The following is a 19,305-nucleotide window of genomic DNA, read 5'->3' as shown; positions in this document are numbered from 1 at the left end:
GCTTGGCTGATTTATCATCTTAGAATCAACATTAACTCTAACACACAACTAGATCGAAATAGAACAATCATATCAAGTGGCTCCATCTATTATCAACTCATTGGCATATTCCATATTCATATTTATCGGTTTAATAATTTAATCTATAAATCTTCAGAAACCAAATTTGGAAAAGAGAGAGAGGTACGTGTGTGACTGAAGTGTCTCACCTGTAGTGTACGTGTGTGACTGAAGTGTCTCACCTGTAGTGTACGTGTGTGACTGAAGTGTCTCACCTGTAGTGTACGTGTGTGACTGAAGTGTCTCACCTGTAGTGTACGTGTGTGACTGAAGTGTCTCACCTGTAGTGTACGTGTGTGACTGAAGTGTCTCACCTGTAGTGTACGTGTGTGACTGAAGTGTCTCACCTGTAGTGTACGTGTGTGACTGAAGTGTCTCACCTGTAGTGTACGTGTGTGACTGAAGTGTCTCACCTGTAGTGTACGTGTGTGACTGAAGTGTCTCACCTGTAGTGTACGTGTGTGACTGAAGTGTCTCACCTGTAGTGTACGTGTGTGACTGAAGTGTCTCACCTGTAGTGTACGTGTGTGACTGTTGGAGGCCTGTATCCAAAGATCCAGGTCTGGATGTCCATAGGTCTTGCTTTGGGGTAGGCTATAGTCACATCTATTACCCACTGCAGACTTTTGGATGTAATTATACCTGAAAAAAGAGGAAACATTAGAGAAATGGTTACATTTTCCATAAACACATTCCATAGCATTCAGAATCTTTAGAATTGTGTGGATTCAAGTTTAAGGTTGAGACAAAAATAAACAAAAAATGATCAGGTTTATCGTACTTTTCTGACTTCAAGCCACTACTTTTTTTCCCACGCTTTGAACTCTGCCGTCATTACAACGGTGCGATTAAATTATAACGGCCACCAGGGGGCACTCTTGCAGGAAGTGCAAGCATTTGACACACACTAGAAGAGATGACAGTGGTCACTGTCTTTTAAGCTTCAAAATGCTGCGTTTTTTTATTCCAATCCGACTCATATTCACAGAGACATGTGTCTAATAAGGAAGCGGTCTGTGTAATCCCTCATTTGTCCAGGAGTGTTCCATTGTAAAAAAAGATTCAGTTGTAGTTATCCAGACTCTGTTTTTTAGGAAACACAAAACATTGACACTCATCCAAGAGTCATTCTCAATCTGCAAATCAAGACCGGGAACTCACATAGTAGGCCCTGCCTATGATGAAGAGTGTTTGTGGATTCACTAGAAACTAACTTCTTTGTTTACTTTCTATCAGATCAGCCCATTAATGGGCTATCAGCCTCCTATTGTAACCTGGCTCCAATAAGGAAGTGAATTTAGACACGGCTGAAAGACGCGGACGCGGACATGCGATATACGGCTGTGACCATTTTTCTGAGTAAATATCTCCTGTTACAACATAAACATCTTACTCGCTAAGCACAAGTTCAGGAGCAGATGAACCAGATGTGAAGACACAAACACAGGTAAATCAGCTCACACAGAATAATCAAGGCCAGAAGGGACAGTAGGGACAGCTGTGATGTGTTTTCGGTTTGTTAAGCTTCAAAATTCTTTTTATTTTATTACAATCTAACTCATATTCACTGAGAAATTCGTCAAATTAGACTGAGCCACGAGACCCCGGTTCAAAAGACAACTGGCGTGTGTAAATATCTCATGATACAATGTTGGCACCTGTGCCTTATTATATATATATATAATATATATTATATAATATATATATATATAATATATATATATATAATATATATATATATATAATATATATATATTATATATATATATATATATATAATATATATATAATATATAATATATATTATATATATATATATTATATAATATATATATATATATATATATATATATAATATATATATATATATTATATATATAATATATATATATATATTATATATATAATATATATATATATTATAATATATATATATATATTATAATATATATATATATATATAATATATATATTATATAATATATATATATATATATATATAATATATATATATTATATAATATATATATATTATATAATATATATATATATATATATATATATATATATATATATATATATATATATATATATATATATATATATATATATATATATATATATATATATATATATATATATATATATATATATATATATATATATATATATATATATATATATATATATATATATATATATATATATATATATATAGTAATAGTAATAGTAATAGTAATAGTAATAGTGTGTGTGTGTGTGTGTAAAATCTTGATAATTGAAAATGATTAGATTAGAGTCATGATTTGAAACAGGCCTCATCACAATATTTTCACAACAATATGTCCTTTAGCGCTCTGCAGACCCAGAGGACAGAGGACACCAGAGTGCTCTGCGTCAGTCACCGTCCTTCCTCCTGACCCACACTAACACATACAAACTGAGGCCCGAGTCCCCCAGGCAAGAGTGTCCCACACGGACACAAGAGGATCACAGTTGCTGAGTCATACTACAAAGGACAGAGAGATGGGAGAGACAGAGGAAAAGAGCAGAGAGACTGTGAGGAAAGAAGGGAGGGTGACGAGAGAGGGGAGAGTGGAGAGATGGAGAGAGAGTGGAGAGATGGAGAGAGAGGGGAGAGTGGAGAGATGGAGAGAGAGTGGAGAGATGGAGAGAGAGGGGAGAGTGGAGAGATGGAGAGAGAGTGGAGAGATGGAGAGAGAGGGGAGAGAAGGGGGAGACAGTGGGAAAGAAGCAGAGAAACAGAAGATATATGACAACAAACACAAAACACTTTTGCACATTATGTTACGTTTTCTGAAAAGGCTCAGCGGCCGGTTAAAAGAATCCGGTATGTACTTAAGAGTTTTAAATGTATGTACACACGTGTACACACACGTGTGTACACACGTACATGTGTACACACGTGTGTACAAGTGTACAAGTATTGTCCATCATCAAAGTAGATCAATTCCTTCTGATCCAAAGCTTAAGCTGCTTGAAGACGCTGATCGGCCCAACTCTAAACTAGATCATCTCCTGGTCTAGAACAGGAACTGTGTGGAGTCTGTTACCGTGGAGATTCACAATGATTCAAACTCTGAGTTTGGGCTAAGTTCAGCTTTACAAACTCTAACTGAAGCATATGTTTTCATAGTTTGAGATATTTGGAGGATTGTAATGAATAAACGAGTAAAGAAGGCCTGGAGAGCGAGTACATAGTACAGCTCTTACTATTATCCATCCATTTTCTACCGCTTGTTCCCTTTCGGGGTCGCGGGTGACTGGAGCCTATCCCAGTGACTTCGGGCCTTAGGCGGGGTACACCCTGGACAGTGGCCAACTTGTCGCAGGGCCAACACAGAGACAGACTGTGTTGTGAACAGACAGTTCACGCTCACATTCATTCACTAGGGCCAATTTAGAGTCACCAATATTAACCTAACACATGCATGTCTTTGGACGGTGGGAGGAGCCGGAGAACCCGGAGAGAACCCACGGTAACGGGGAGAACATGCAGACTCCACCCAGAGAGATCATGTGATGTTGGTCTGGTCCGGGAATCGAACCCACGATCTCCTTCTTGGGAGGCAAGAGCGCTAACCGCCTTTGCCACCGTGCACCCCATTCTTACTATCTTCATTATTATTATTATTATTATGAAGCTGACATGACATCTGAGGTTCTGGTCACAGATGGTTTTGAGTCCGTTATGAGGATTCAACACTTTTCTAGTTAACAGTCTGAACGGAGAGCCATGCACATGGAGGCTTTTCCTGGAGTTGCACACAAAGCTGATGTGGGGGTGGTCTGCTGAAGAGGGGGGAGTGGTGCTGTGTTTGCACTCTGGAGAGGTGCATTCTGTCTGCCTCAGGGCCAGCACAGCACAAGGGCCACTGGGACATCCTCACTGCCTTCAAGCAGGATTTATGCTAAACCTTTTGAAATAATTCAAAATGATCAAGTATGTCGAGTGGCAAATTATATTTTTATAATTCTAATGCATTTGACAGCGATTACAAGGTCATAAGTGGACAAAACATGTATTTATCTACATCCTGCAAATGGTCAGAGCTGGTAATTGAACCCACAATGCCAAGGTCTTAAACCACTACACTGTGGCCGACACTGCAGCTTAAAGAGCATCATTTTGATATAGTTGGAGAAGAAGACTAACGAAGATTAAAAAAGCTAAAATAATAAAACAATAAATACATATACATTTAATTTAATTTATACTACATTAAATTAAAATAGCCTCTTAAGCTTCATATCACTTCCATTTCTAACTGACTCGTGCGTTTAAAAGACACATTTGATGTGGGAATGGCACAAGGGCAAAAGACACGGGAGAAGCCCAGGACCAGATATTGGTGCTAATATTGTGGCACATTTCAATATGCGACAGATATATTTGACGGATATAGTGTCTATTCCCGTTTATTTCTTTACCACGTGGTTCGAGTTCATTTAGAACAGAGCTGATGATTTACTGCCCATCACAGTAGTACTCGTGCGCACATACCAGTCTGGTTGTTGTTGCCAGTGTCCCCCACCACACTGCCATTCTCCTGCCGCCCCCCCAGAGTCTTGAGGATGACGTGCGTAGCCCCCATGCGCGGCAGGGTCACGTGGCTTAGGTGGGGCAGAGAGTTCTTCTTGGCAAACAGTTGACTGGTTTCCCGCCTTTTCCGGAGGAAGCCGCCCTCTGGAAACAGGACGATCCACTTGCGGTCGCGGCTGTAATAGTATCTGTCCAAGTGCTCCTTCAGGTAAATCAGCTGCTTGTCTCTGTGAGCTTTACCCTGAGCAAAACAAAGAGCGGAACAAAGTCCATGCGTTAGTGTTAGTCCATGTCCGTTCAGCATTTTTTGATAGCTGTTATCAACCAAATATTGACTCGACTGGACTCGGAGGACCCCCAGGCATTGGCCCAAATTACCATACGTATACACTTTACTTATTATGACTACTGGCGTTTACCTTCCACATCAGTCAAATACATGTGGCCTCTGCAGCACAAAAGCAACAGTCTTTGGTAGTGACCATTCCAAGGTCATTCATAGCCTCTGCACATCTTTCTAGTCGACTGCCAGTCTCTGTCAAATCAGCTGCTTAAAATAATGGGTGTGTTTCCTCTTTGCAGATGTGAATGTTTCGATTGGTTCTGACTAAAATCAATGGGGCTCCTCCTGCATCAGTGCTAATGCTCTTAATGCTGCTGTGGTAGTACATTGATGCGAGTTATGCCATTAAAACCTGAGCTATGGCTCGAGCGGCTGGAGTGTTTGGAGTACAGCGCTTGTAGCTGCTAGCATTACACCACATGTTAATTCAGTACTTGGCTGCAGGTCATCTGAGAAGTAGCTCGACCTAATGGACGGGTGCAACAAGTGATTTCAGCTTTAAAATCAGTGATGTTGAGAAGAGCCCCAATGTTTTACTCGGATGGAGGTCGAGTACGCGGTCTGAATTTCAACCCCCTCAATTCCTCTGTTTTGGCGTTCAACACAACTCTTTTAATTAATCAAAGTTGTTGTTTTTTCCACCTTGTTAAAAAGATAGCTCTTTTAGTGTTTTATTGCCTGATTTCAGTGAGTAATCTAACCAACCTATTGGGAACGAGTGATGGGTGCCAAAAATATGATTTCAATATTTTGTGGTGCGTACATCACAACTTTGACTTTAGTTTTGTTTTGTAGCAGTATCAAAATAATATGCACTGGCTAAAAGTGAAACAAGAAAAAAATGAGCGTCTTACCACTTGAAATCCCACTTAACATTTAAATGCTTGGTGTGTCCAAATATATCTCACCTGTCGGATGAAGAAGTCCCCGTGGATGAGAGAAACCAGGCCAAAGTTGGTGTATTTGAATACATGGTCCATGAGCCACATCATTTTCCTCACCACCTGCAAAAGCGCAAATCTGTCAGCAACATATCACTCCTTCTTTTACCGCAACAACCGCTGAAATCGACTCTGGTCCTGGTGCTCTGCGCAATTATGTCGCTATCTGGGCCTGGCTAACTCCCGTTTGGAGGATTAGTGGATCTTGCAGTGTTCAGGGTTAGATTTGGGCAAAAAACTACTATGAGAAGTCTGAGAAACTGCATCCACAGTCACAAGTGGACATTTGTAAGGAAACATGACAAAATGTGCCAACACAACTGTCCAACTGAAGCAGTCTAGAAATAACTAACTGGTCTGATATAGGCGGAATTTTGAGGACTTTCCACCAATCAAAGAGATGCATTTTATTTGAATTGTAAATTGCTATGGCATCGGTGCACATTTTATCACTCTTGAAACCCATAGATATAGTTATCAGACACATGATGACAAAATAATTGTCAACATAACAGCCTACTTAATGAACATACTTAAAATACCACCAACATCCGCATTTATAAAAGCACAATTTGCGTTAAATGTTGTGATAGTGAACCATGTTGTGATAGTGAACCATGTTGTGACAGAAGCATTCATAAATTGTGCGTGTTTCACCTGCTGCTCTCCTGTTCTGTTCTGTTTACAGAGGTAGAGATCAAGGGCCAAGAATCTACACTCAATGTGGATCAAACCACAGATCGGTCAGGCAAGAGTGTATTATATAATCTTAAAAAAAAAACATATTACAAATGTCTCAACTTGACAGAAAGCTGTCAAAGCGACAGAAAACGAAGCCCTGTGGCAATACTGAAAACACTACTCCATTTTACACCTTGTAATAGCAGTTGCACTAGTCCGACTACTTCACACAGACGCTGTTCTCAAACTGTTTATTCATTCAGATGCGCAAATAATTTCAAATCCACCTTCAGCAAATACAGCACTGAAGATATATAATATCATATAATTTTCTTTTTTCCCCCCAGGCGTCTGGATACACACATTTAATGAAACGTTTTAATGAAAATAGAAAACATTTGAGGAACCATTACTGTTTTGTCCAACTATGACCTCATACACTTCCTCTATTGTCTTTTCAACCATCATAATTTGTCCCTCTGACCTGGCAAGCCAAATACTAACACACTTTAACCCTTGTATGGTGTTCAAAGTGTTCTTTGTTAGCAGAGGACAAGGAGCAACTATGCAAATGGTGTACTGGCTAATATGTAGTGTATATGTGTTATACAGCCGTTTGGCACAGTATTTGAAAGTACTGCAGCCATTTTCAGTGTTTATTATCAGGGATTCTCAACAGGTGGAATGCTCGGAAATGGGTGACAAAGAAGTTGAGACCCAAATATCGTTTTATGGAAAAAAAGAACAAAATCAGACCAGGTAAAAACCACCACCTGAGTTTTGCACTTCCCCTCAAAAAGCCCGACACAAACAGAAGTCAGAGTGGGAGGCAATTTAAGTGTTGCACCCAAAATATATTTAATCATCTACGTCAATATCGGCCCCATCATCAAAACCAATCTGTTCATTACAAGTCTTTATGTGGGAGTCTTAACTACAGCTGATCAAAGATATGCAACTCAACATTTCACTGCTGTGCTAAATGTAAAATGTACAGATCCAAAAATGTGAACCCATGTCCTCCCTGCTCTCTTCCCCATTTCACACTACGCAGTCTTGTTTAATAAAACCTAACGGGCCCCCTCAAAAAGAGAGAAACAGAACTGGACTTAGCTGGGAATAAAAGACACAACACTAAACAGGGTTAGCCAAACATCCAACAGTATATTTTGCATGTGACACTACCATATATCGCATTTTTTTAAAGAAAAACTCTGCACAAGTACACACTTACTTGACAATTAAAACCATGAATATTCTGACATAATACGACCGGTTTACGTTGTCTAAATAAACCAAATAAACCAAAAAAAATACTCATGGCAACACAGCAGCCCGCAATATCCACACTGTACAAACCCCAAATGGAGTATCATGATAGATCGGTTTTGCACACTGCTAGCTTGGACTGACTTAGCGACAGCATTAGCGTCGCGTTTGGCTGTGTGCAGTGCGAACGGAGCATCGTGCGAGGTAAACTTACAGTCCCCTTGTCCTGCAGGCACATCATGAGCGTGCACACGTCTCCTGTTGACTGGTGGTTCACGATCACCATGGCCTCTTCCTCTGAGAACGGCCGCACGTCATCGCCCCATTCAGTCACTGCAAACGCACACCAATATGAAACTTTAGTATGGAAGAGAGAAGAGAGATTATTCACACTCAAAAAAACAGAAATGTTGACGCCGTTTACATGATTTAATCAAATTTGATGTCAATCCAAAGTGCAGAGTATCCCACCCAAACTTGTTTTTCTTCGTTTAAATATTTTTTGTGGAAGTTCTTTTTTACTTCCAGGTTGGACAATAAGAGTTGACATGAGAAAAGATGATTCCATAACTGTCATGAGTGTTCACGCGCATCGTGTGGTGACAATAATATAGCAAGTCATTCTTCTGTTCGTCCATAAACTGTGTCTGCCATGTGCTCACAAACTGGAACTTGGCCGGTGTAAAATGAAAGTTAAGAATGTAACTATGGTTCCCTGATGAGGGCAGGGCTGAAAGCACAGGATAGCCAGGTTTCCAAAGGAGTGGAACGGCACGGAGCCCAGTTTGTAGGGTCCAAAGGGAGTGAGAGTACGAGGGGGCTGGCTCGCTTTCGGCCCCCGGAAACGCCTTAGATGATTAGACAAGAGAGAATGCAGACTTGGGTGACAACGCAATGGAAAAAAGCAGATAAACCAAAAAAACACAGACTTGATTGTGTGATTAACTTCCAGCGATGTTTACTTTGTGGAGCCGACTTGTCCAAACAAAGTTCGTTCACTTTACAATCTGCTGTTTCCTGTTTATCAACGGACAAAACTCGAATCATGACCCAAAATATTATAATTCCAGTACATAATGCATCTAAAATGATCCCAAACCATACATTTCATTAAGAGACTCAAAATGTGGTGCAGAGACGCAGAATAAAGGCAGAAAAAGCTGACAATAAAACAGAAGTTGTGTCTTTGCTCTAGCTTTAGCCACGTCTCACAAAGTTGGAATTACTAAACATAAATTTGTGAATTCCCGATATTGGCCGTATGACGACAAAGTATAATTTAGGTAAGATTTAGATTTAATTTAGTGGTGCACAGAACATTTAAGACAGATACCGATGCCAATGTTGTTGGAAACGCTTGGGCCGATAACCGATATTAGGCCGATATTTTCTATACTTTGCTTCGTCATTTTGTGTGAATATTTTTGATAAAGAAATATTGGTTTATTTTAAAACAAGGATGAAATTGATTTTAAAATGTTGAGTGAGAACAAATTATACCCTTCATTTAGGGAAAAAAAGGACAAAGTTTGTTTAGATATAGATAGGCTTTAGGCTCTAATATATGATTAAATTTAGCTTTCACGCTTTTCCATTTTCTGAATTCCCCCTTTTATTTAGATGATTATTATTTAAATTATTAAGCGTCTCTGAACCTGTCCAGTCCGTGTCATCATTCTGATCCTGTTACAGCAGCTCCTCCCCAGACTCTCTTCTGCTTCTTTAAACTTCTCACACAAAGTGTAGATGTAAATCTGTCCAAACTGATCGTTTAGGAGGAAAACTAGTCAAATACTGACGGAAAAAAACATTGCGTTGATCGCAAGTTGAGAGTGAATTTGTCACACTTATTTTTAATAAGTTCCGTCTAAAAATGCTTTAGAGCTTTTAAAAGTTTGTACATTTCTGGGTCTTTTGACTCAGAATTCAAGTTTACAATTTGTTTTGTTAGAATACAGCAGCAGAACTGTTTTCATCTTCATCGTTTATGAAGCGGCGGCTGAGTTAAAAACCCTTTCATTACTAAGGCGTAACCATCGCAGACTGATATCAGTAGTGTTAGACTGAAGCCGATATTACTCCATGACAATAATATTGACCGATACCGATACTGGGCCAATATATCTGTGCATCCCGAACTTGATTTATTATGAAAACATTTGTCATGTTTGGGTGACATCGGTGCTTGGAAACACAGACCGCCATAAACAGAAGCGTCCCGAGACGGCCCAAAGTAAACTGGTCGGGGGGCCAGTGGCCCAGGGCCAGTCCAAACGTGGCCAATGATGCGCATGCGCAGTTTAAGTATTAGTAACAGATACACACCTGTGACACCCGAATGGCCAAAAACATTTTTTATTATCATTTTGGTTTTCCTTAATATTATAGTTTGAGCTTTAAGCCTTGTGAGTCGTGCGAGTCATTTGGTCACAGGTCATTAAGCAAACCACCTTGTATCATCAAAAGTAACAAAAGAATAAGTCACAAAACAAACAGCAGTGTGATTGTTCTTGCAGCAGTATGTTACAGCTTTGTGTGAAGTGTTGAAATATATTTTTAGAAAATTGAAATGTGTGCTATGCAAACAAGTCTCTCCCAATATTTACATGGCAGAGGGTCAGTGGGATAAAGCTACAGCAGAACACACATACTGGGGAAATTATGCAGAAATAAAGTTTATGTCAGCAGATGGTTCATATAGAGTTATATAAAATCAATAAATATTAACCAGGAGCACTCCACAATGGACCATCATAATATAGACATATGACTTTTATTCTAGTTCACTTGTTTTGTGCAAGATCATTTCAATGGCCTCAGAATCTGGGTAAGCTTAAACCAGATGCAAATATAAAGTACAATTATAAAATAATAATTTTATCTAAAGAGTAATTGCAATTGCAATTGCAATTACATCCTATTGTTTATTAAAGAATATATCAAATATAATGACTAAATGTCTGAATATAGTCCCACTTTAAAAGGGCCTCATGGTCTGTACCTTGGTCTGTTACTTTTGTTCGGTGGATTATGTTGACTGGAATGTGCCCATGGTTTTTCTGTGTGTGTTAACGCATGTGACCCCTGTCCCAAGACAAATATCTCCCATGGGAGACAAAGGAGGGATTATCTAATCTACTAGAAAAATGACAATCGTCATATGGTTTGTACCTGCAATGGGCTCTGTGCACAGCAGCCGTTTGCTGTGACAAGCACGTACGACAACGTCACATTGTCAGAGACTCGCTGGTCACTGCCTGATCTTACAGTATTAAAATGTTTGACTGATTTGGTGAAAACCCCAAAGAGAGTTACTGTAGACAGGAAGTACCGACACTAACATGAAGCTGGCCAGGGGCTGTGCTGAAAATCAGGATGTTGAGCCAGACCAGACAGAAATGTGTATTGCCAACTAATACAAAACTGAATATATGACATGATGTTGCTGTACCTGCTTGTGCTCAGCGAACGGCTGCTGTGCACCGAGCCCATTGCAGGTTTAACCATATGACGATTGTTAAACAATGAATCTAGCCATCGTTCTTTCAATCAATTGATTATTGTTTGGATCAAAAAAGGTATGTGAATATGTTTCCTAAATTTGAGAGGGATAAGAGGTGTTCCTGGGTTGTATATTGAACAAAAAACCCTTATTTACTTGTTTGTTACGAATATTATTTTTTGCTTCTTACGATTATATTGTGACCCTTAATTATCCTTGATTAACTTAATTGTGACATCCCTAGTTAACGGTTAAACAATTAACGGTCAGTAAATGCTAAACAGAGTGAGAACGTTATATTATTATAACGGTCTTATTTGTCTGGTTTTGTAATACACAAATGTGCCAGTAGAGAGTGCCCCCCTTAGAGGGGAAAAACCCCTGAGTGACACTGTTGTATTTATGGACTAATATTAATCATACATGGTTAATTTGACTTTGATGTCAGGTTAATTGAATAATCCAGTTCTTTGCCACAAATGGAAATCAAACTTTTTTTTTTTTTTTAAATCAGCTCAAGCTATTTCTGTGTTTCAGAGGACATCACACCTTTCTATAGTCAATTCAATACAATTTATTTTTGTCACGCCCAAAATCACAACAGCAGTTTCCTCGGAGGGCGACAGTGAAAAAACAGATTAAACAATGTTCATAGGGACTTGGCAATGTCCCACTATCCCGTGTCCTTAGACAAATGTCCCAAACTCTCCTGTCCTTAGAGAAATGTCCCAAACTCTCCTGTCCTTAGAGAAATGTCCCAAACTCTCCTGTCCTTAGAGAAATGTCCCAACCTCTCCTGTCCTTAGACAAATGTCCCAACCTCTCCTGTCCTTAGACCCTCCTTCTCGGCCAGGAAAACCTACAAAACGAACAATTATAAACCTGGAGGAGTTCCAAAGTGAAGGACGCGAGATAGACAAATAATAGTTCATACAGATGGGGCAAAATACAATGTGATCAATAGAGAAAAGTATCTCTCTCTTTCATGTGAGAGTATGACATTAGGGCTGGGTATTGCCAAGACCCAAGCGATACGATACGTATCCCGATACTTGCATATACCAATACAATTCCCTCATTACAATACATATCTTGATACATTTTTTAAAAAGGGGCCTTAAAAATGTACCAAATGGCTAATGTTTTTACTCTGGATAGGAACGTTTATGAAAAGTCATGTTTATCCACAAAGCACTTATTTATAAATCCATTCTGCTCTAATAACTTCATACATTCAACCAACTGATCCAAACAGAAATATATGGAACACATTCTAGTAAAGTATTGCAGGTTTCTTGCCAAACAATCAGCATGATCTGAACATGCTGCAGCAGCATCTTCTCCACAGATCAGCTTCTGATCAGGTCCAGGAGCGCGGCACAAACAGCAGATTAAAAGTACTATTCCACCTCGTTTAAAGCCTATGGGCCTCAAAAATCTAAAATAAATCGATATTTTGAACACAACCCTATATGACATCATCACATTCTTGAATCTGAAAACAAGCGGCAAACACTAGCGACTTCAAACCATGACTCTTTATCTTTTAAGAGAGCTTTATTCATAAATCAGTTCTAAACAGTAAATTTAAACAGCGTTAAAAGAAGAAAATTGAAAATACGCATCACAAACTGAGACAAGATGTCGTTTTAGGACACAATATATTGCAATTCATCTAAATTTGAGTTGGCATAGTTATCAAATCGCAAAGATTGAGATAATTTGGATAATAAACTGCAAAGAACTAAATAAGTTAAAAGAATCCTTCTGGTGTCTCTGGTCAGAAGCGCGTCCTCTGCATTTGGACAGAGGCGCTCTATAGGCTACAGGCCCTACATAATTAAAGAGCTGGACCTGTTGCTCTACATGTGGTCATTTGTAAGCGTTTAGTTCCAGCATAACCCAACACCTACGGCAAAGCACTACTGTACTCAGTTCAGTCACTGTGTCCTCACAGCATGTGGAAATCAACACGCCGCCAACATCGTGAGGACATGCATAAGATGAATATACCATGAAATGTGAAATCACGCAAACTGTTGATCTATTTGTCTACATATACCACAGATACTGAACGCAATGACTCGGGCCCGGGTCGCCTTTGGAGGCGCGCAGAAGCTGGGTCTGATTTAAACCTTACCCCATGGGATGAATAAGATAAACATGGTGAAGATAAATAAAGATAAATATAAAACTTTTGGATTGGGGATGTCAAGATAATTCTCTTAGTCATTACCTGACCGTTAACTAATAACTCAACTTTGTCATTGAGAAAGCTTAATTTCATTTTAAAAATCAAGCATTTAATTTGATCATATTGCCAGATAATATAACAGTAAAATGTTCATTTGAGGCATAGAATATTCCAACTTTGTCATCTTCCAGAGAAACGTCTCTATCCACATGCACACTAGGAATCTAACAGCAAAATCTGACACTCTGGTACTACCAAGAGAAGAACTACATGCTGGAGCCAGAGGTATTGTAGAAAATAGAGGAAACTATGCGCTTCTTAAGCAGTTTGCTCAAATGTGCTGTGACCTCAGACATTTAGTTTGGTAAAAGAATGCACTCTTGGCCAAGTCACGTTACGGCTCGCTCCGACTGCACTCGGAGCTACTGCAACTGGCACATTTGCATGCATAGACAAAAATAACTAAATTAGTTCCCCTCCGAACTAGTCGGACCAGTTCCACACCAGTCAACACGCAAAGACCATAAATGGATTCAAACTGGCGAGCGCAACAACTCCTGTCCGGCATTGCGAGCGTGAAGGCGTCTCCTCATCGGTCCAGTGGTGACTCCCTTTCACCGTAGTCGAGTCCATACCTGGCCGTCCGCCACCATCTATATACGTCTGGGTCTTTATGTGGGACCAGGGCAGAGGTCGAAACAGGCCTGCGCAGCTACGTTTGTCCAGCTGAAGTCCGTTTGATCGTTTACATGACATCTAAATACGGACTAGAAGAGGTCGGGACCATTTGCTCTTTGTGGATTAAGGAGAATCAATGGACAGCACCTAAATCGATGTGCCTAGGTTCACATGCACTTTGGACAATCGATTCAAATTTGACCTGGCAACTTGTCCGATTTCTGGGGTGTTGTGCGGTGCAACTCACATCAAGAGCGGAGCAGTGCTGTAAAAACTGCACTCGCAACCCCCAGAGTTCACACGATAACTAACGTGTCTATAGGCAGACGTATATTAGCATATTAGCACTAGCAATCCTACCTGTGTATCCCGCGATCCAGCCCCAGGAGGACACCATGGCCAGCATCCACTTGAACATAACCCCCTCCAAGTACCAGAAGGTGGCGCTGTCCCACACCCGGAGCGGCTGCAGGGCGAGCAGGTACAGGCAGTAGGAGGGAATGGCCACACAGTTATTGAAGAACATGAAGACGAAACGCAGGAGCGCTCTCAGCACGATCCAGGCCAGTCCGCTAGCCCCGTCCCAGAGCTGTGCCATCCTGGAAACACTCGCTGTGCGGAGAGAGAGAGAGAGAGAGAGAGAGAGAGAGACAGACATGAGACGTGGTTTTATGGACTGGACTACTGGGCTTTAACGTTTAGAGATTAAGTCGTCATGTTGTACGGCGAAATTATTTCAGATCACACCAATACAGTGTTTTTATGATCTAGAATTAGGTTGAATTATCATTATTCTGTTGAATCAAAGGTGCAATATTGTTATACTTTTGAAATTAAGACAATATGTGGAAGAAATATTAAAAATGAAAGCTCAAACTGGCTTTTGTCGTGATTTTGTCAATAAATTCACCATATTAAAAAGGTGCGCATTGTAACTTTTGTCTGGTATAAAAGGTAACCATGGAGATCTCTCTATCAATCTCCATTGAGAAAAGGAGATTTGCTCATTTTGTCACCTACAATTGAATAAATGCAAACAGGTATAATGCCATGCTATGGAACGTTCCAAGCAAAGCAATAACATCTCCAGGAGTCCAGTAGGTTGGTTATACTACAAGAAATATTACATACTACACCCGTGACATATGTATTTGGATAATGCTGCAACTTTTACATATTGGAGAGACATTTGCATGATAACAAGTTCAATTCAACCACAACTTTTATCTCCGTTTTATAATATGCCTTTTGTTATATGACATCACACGAGTTCCTCTTATTAAATAGTAGTATAGTTTAGGTTTAACCATCTGTGTGTCCTTACAGTCGTCCAGAGAGATGCTAAATCTGTGCCCCGACTGCCACACACTTGATATACAGAGAGTTAATTATTGACACGTTTTACTGTGTGTGGTTAATGACACCGACACACAATGTTCCGGACCCCACCTGAAATGTGGAGTGACACAATCACAAGTCACAATCATCATTCGGTGAACTTCCTTATGAGTTCGGAATGAGCCAACGCTGTGGATGTGTCACCCACCCGTAATCATGTGCAATACTGTGTGAATCAGCTTCACTAGAATGTGGGACACGCAGAGGTTCCCTTATCTCTTATCTCCCAAATAAAATGTCAGCCCAGGGCAACGCGTGAGGCCGCAGACACCTTTAACCCAAGGTGCATAGATCGAAATCGTGTCGCCTCACCTCATAGGATTACAGTCCACCTAATAATAAACCAATGGAGATGTTTTTAAAAGATGCTTAATAGTAAACTTAGCGCTCATTCAAAAGTTTCCTGACACTATAGTGTGATAAATGTAAATAACCCGTGGTGACCCAACAGCTTATCAAGTTTTCCCACTACTCTTATGTTTACTTTATTACATTGTTTAGGTTGAAGCAGCTCCATGGTCTTTTGTCACATGACACCAATAACGGTAAGTTGTTGACGTCTCGCTTTTATCATTAATCATCATCATCATCATCATCATCATCATCATCATCATCATCATCATCATCATCATCATTAGGGATACGTCATGTCATTAAAGATATAGAACCAGTCGAGTTAAGATTTCAAGTAGATTACGTTCATTTTCAAGCATGTACCACTTTTTTCATAACGTCCATCCAAATTGTAAAACGAAACGACATTAGTGTTAACCCGTGTTTAACAGCCATGTAGAAAATAACCCTAAACAGCTGTAATAACGACTAAACTCACACCAATCTTAATTTAGACACGCCATTTGTCCCCCCCACGCACTCCTTTGCCTGTCTAGGGGCCACAATGTAAACTTTCAAGCCCATTCAAATGCACGAGGGGCCTTTCCTCCGCCACTTCCTCAGAAAAACCCCGTGCTCGCTGCAGCCCGGGTCCCCCAGCTGTGCCGTCCCCGCGCAGTCCCCGCACAATCCCCGCACGACACCGCTCAGGCTCCGCGCAGCCTCGGCCGTTCACCGCACGCCCCGTTGTATTCTCTGGACGTTACGGGGTCCCTGGTCGGGCGCTGTGCCGCGGATGCCCTCGGGGGCTGATCTGGCGATAGCATCACGGGGGCTTGAAGCGCGCTACAGCACCATAAAAGGACCAGGCTGGCGCTCGTGCCCATGCTAGTTTAGCCGCGCGCGCGGAGCTAGCAAGGCGGCGAGGGGACAGCAGCGACCCCGGAACCCAACAGTCGGATCGCGGGGGAATCGGGTGGTAAACACGCGGCGACGCTTTTTGCGGAAGGGTGTGCAGATGTTAGCCGCGGCTCGTGGCGCGTCGGGGTCGGGCACAACGGCGCAGTTTCCGCCTTGTTTTGCGCCCGGAATATCGCCCTAAAATCGAGGACCGGCCAACTCGAGACTCCTCGCATTTCAAGTTACTCACCCGAGAAAATGTCACTGAATCATCCAAGCACGAAGGTGGCGAGCCGGGGATGGACGGATGTGGAGGATCGCTCGCGCGGCTAACCTGGGAACGGCTCTAGTTAATAAATGAGCTGGACATGTTCGCTATCAAAACGCCGCCGCCGCTGCTGGAAACGCCTGATAACGACGCTGCGCCAAACCGTGCCATAAAAACCGCGTCCATCGGTCCAGTAGAGCCACGTCCATGCAGCAAGGAGGAGGAGGGGGAAAAGCCCGCTAGCTGGCTAACAAAAAACGCTTCAGCCGCAGCGACTCTGGCCCCATCTCAGGCGGAGACACTGGGATAAATCCTCCCGCTCGGATGCAATGCCGCCAGCAGCAGCAGCGCCATCGCGGTTCGGGGTTTAGCGGGGAAGCGACGCGTCCGTGGCGGGCGGAGGCAGGTCGTAGCCCCGGGGTGCGAGCGGGTGTCCGGTGGGATGGGAGGGCGGCGGAATCGAGCGCGGGCGATGGGAATAATGTGAGCCACAGAGATTTTTTTCTTTTGGTCCCCAGATGCTGCGCCGCTCGGTCCCGTTATGTCTCTCGGAGGGACATCGTCGTCACAGAGACAAGCGGAAGCGGCGGCGCGCCTTCAGCGTAAAAGCGCGGGTTTGTCCTTTTCTTACAGCACACTGAGTTTAAATATATATCATTTTAAAAAGATTATGAAGTCATTAAAAAATCATTGCAGTGTGTTTTCTTCTCAGTTTTTAGTGCCCAGCATCCTACATTGTATGATGTATTCTTTCTATTAATAATTCCATTTTATCCGTAATTAGGAAGTTGTATTCCCATAGAAAGGAATACTATTTGGAGTACAAATGTCACCTTTATTTAAAGATTAAATATACTTATATGTAGATATGGTTAATATAATGATAAAAAGTACAATTTAATTTGACTCAATAGCAGTTTACTTTTAATGGGAAACACTGCCATACAAAGAAATATTGTGCAAATAGACAGTTTGAATCTACACACAGGACATCTCTCCCTGTGGCCCTCAGAGGCAACTGTTGTTGTGATTTTGGGCCTTACAAAAATAAATTGATTTGATTTGATTTGATTTGACATGTTTTGGCTTGATCCTTAAGACCTGATGGACTGCTGTTCCTTGACTAAAATATTGATTTGCAAACCGTGTGTAAATCCTAAATGGAAACGTTGTATTTGAATGTTTGTTCTTTGAGGATTGCAGCCAGAACAAGTCAGTACATTATTTCATTATTTAGTTAATTCAGACACAAGGTGATCCATAATTAAAATAAGACAATGTACAAAAAAACAAAACACAGCAGTCAATGTATGAGCTCATTTGAGGATTGGTCAGTGTCATTATAATGGCTTTTTCAGACACTTCCAGCCGCTGCATGAATTTGTGTGTCAAATGACTTAATAGTGCCTCACGGGGGAATGTGAGCTTCCACAAACAGCTGATTGGCCCTATGCCACCTGGGCACAGACAGCAGAGGCCTAAAGGTGTCATTATAAGCCTCTTTAAGCCCGCGGGAGGTTCCACGTCCATAGTTCCTCCACAGAGGAGCCGTGTACAGTAAAGTGCAGCAGGCTCTGAACAAACACTTTACTACAGGGGAATACACACTAAACTTTCTAATTAACATGATAGCCAGGGCATACAGTTGATGTCTCTGTCAGTCCACCAATCATCTGTTACAAAGTGTCCCAGGTATTTAAGATAAGATATTCCTTTATTGTCCACACATGGGGAAATTTCATTGTTGCAACGCAGGTAGATACAGAGGAAAGGGTCAGATAACTTATAGGAAGTTTAAAAAACACTCTTAATAGAAGAACTCTTATAAACAAAACTCTTATAAACAAAAAACTCCTATGGACAGAACCTCTCATTTCTTAATAAGGAATGGAAGGGAAAAATAAAGATAAAATAAAAACAGCTTGTGCAAGACAAAATAATACTAATAATTTGACCTCTTTGGTGAGAAGAGGCTGATCACATAGTTTTAAATCAGGAAAATTTACATTTTTATCTTCTTTACTCCTCACAATCGTCATGTTACTCTTTGTGGGATTACACTTTGTCATATTTACACTGACAGATTTTTAATAGCTCCTGCTTATGCTCACAAGACACTATAATACATGAGGTGATTAATTATCCTAGGTAATAACTAATGCATTCTGCTGTTG

The 19,305-nt window shown here is 40.9% G+C and overlaps 1 protein-coding gene across 1 annotated transcript in view; it reads right to left on the bottom strand.

Moving 5' to 3' along the window:
- lpgat1 (lysophosphatidylglycerol acyltransferase 1) overlaps positions 1-17,549 on the bottom strand; it is a 31,792-nt gene extending 14,243 nt beyond the window's left edge. Inside the window, exons 1-6 of the mRNA XM_072454182.1 lie at positions 17,114-17,549; positions 14,593-14,844; positions 8,073-8,191; positions 5,876-5,971; positions 4,586-4,865; positions 573-702 (exon numbers count right to left, since the gene is read on the bottom strand). Coding sequence (XP_072310283.1) covers positions 573-702; positions 4,586-4,865; positions 5,876-5,971; positions 8,073-8,191; positions 14,593-14,830 — 863 coding nt within the window. The 5' untranslated portion in view covers positions 14,831-14,844; positions 17,114-17,549. The remainder of the gene's footprint in view (positions 1-572; positions 703-4,585; positions 4,866-5,875; positions 5,972-8,072; positions 8,192-14,592; positions 14,845-17,113) is intronic.
- Between the last annotated feature and the right edge of the window lie 1,756 nt (positions 17,550-19,305).

This window comes from Eucyclogobius newberryi, unplaced genomic scaffold, assembly GCF_026437365.1.
Source record: "Eucyclogobius newberryi isolate DKJ021-1_F unplaced genomic scaffold, fEucNew1.0.hap1 SCAF_1, whole genome shotgun sequence".
Taxonomy (NCBI): domain Eukaryota; kingdom Metazoa; phylum Chordata; class Actinopteri; order Gobiiformes; family Gobiidae; genus Eucyclogobius; species Eucyclogobius newberryi.
Note: the sequence above shows the minus strand (reverse complement) of the source record. Positions and strands in the feature narration are given on the sequence as shown.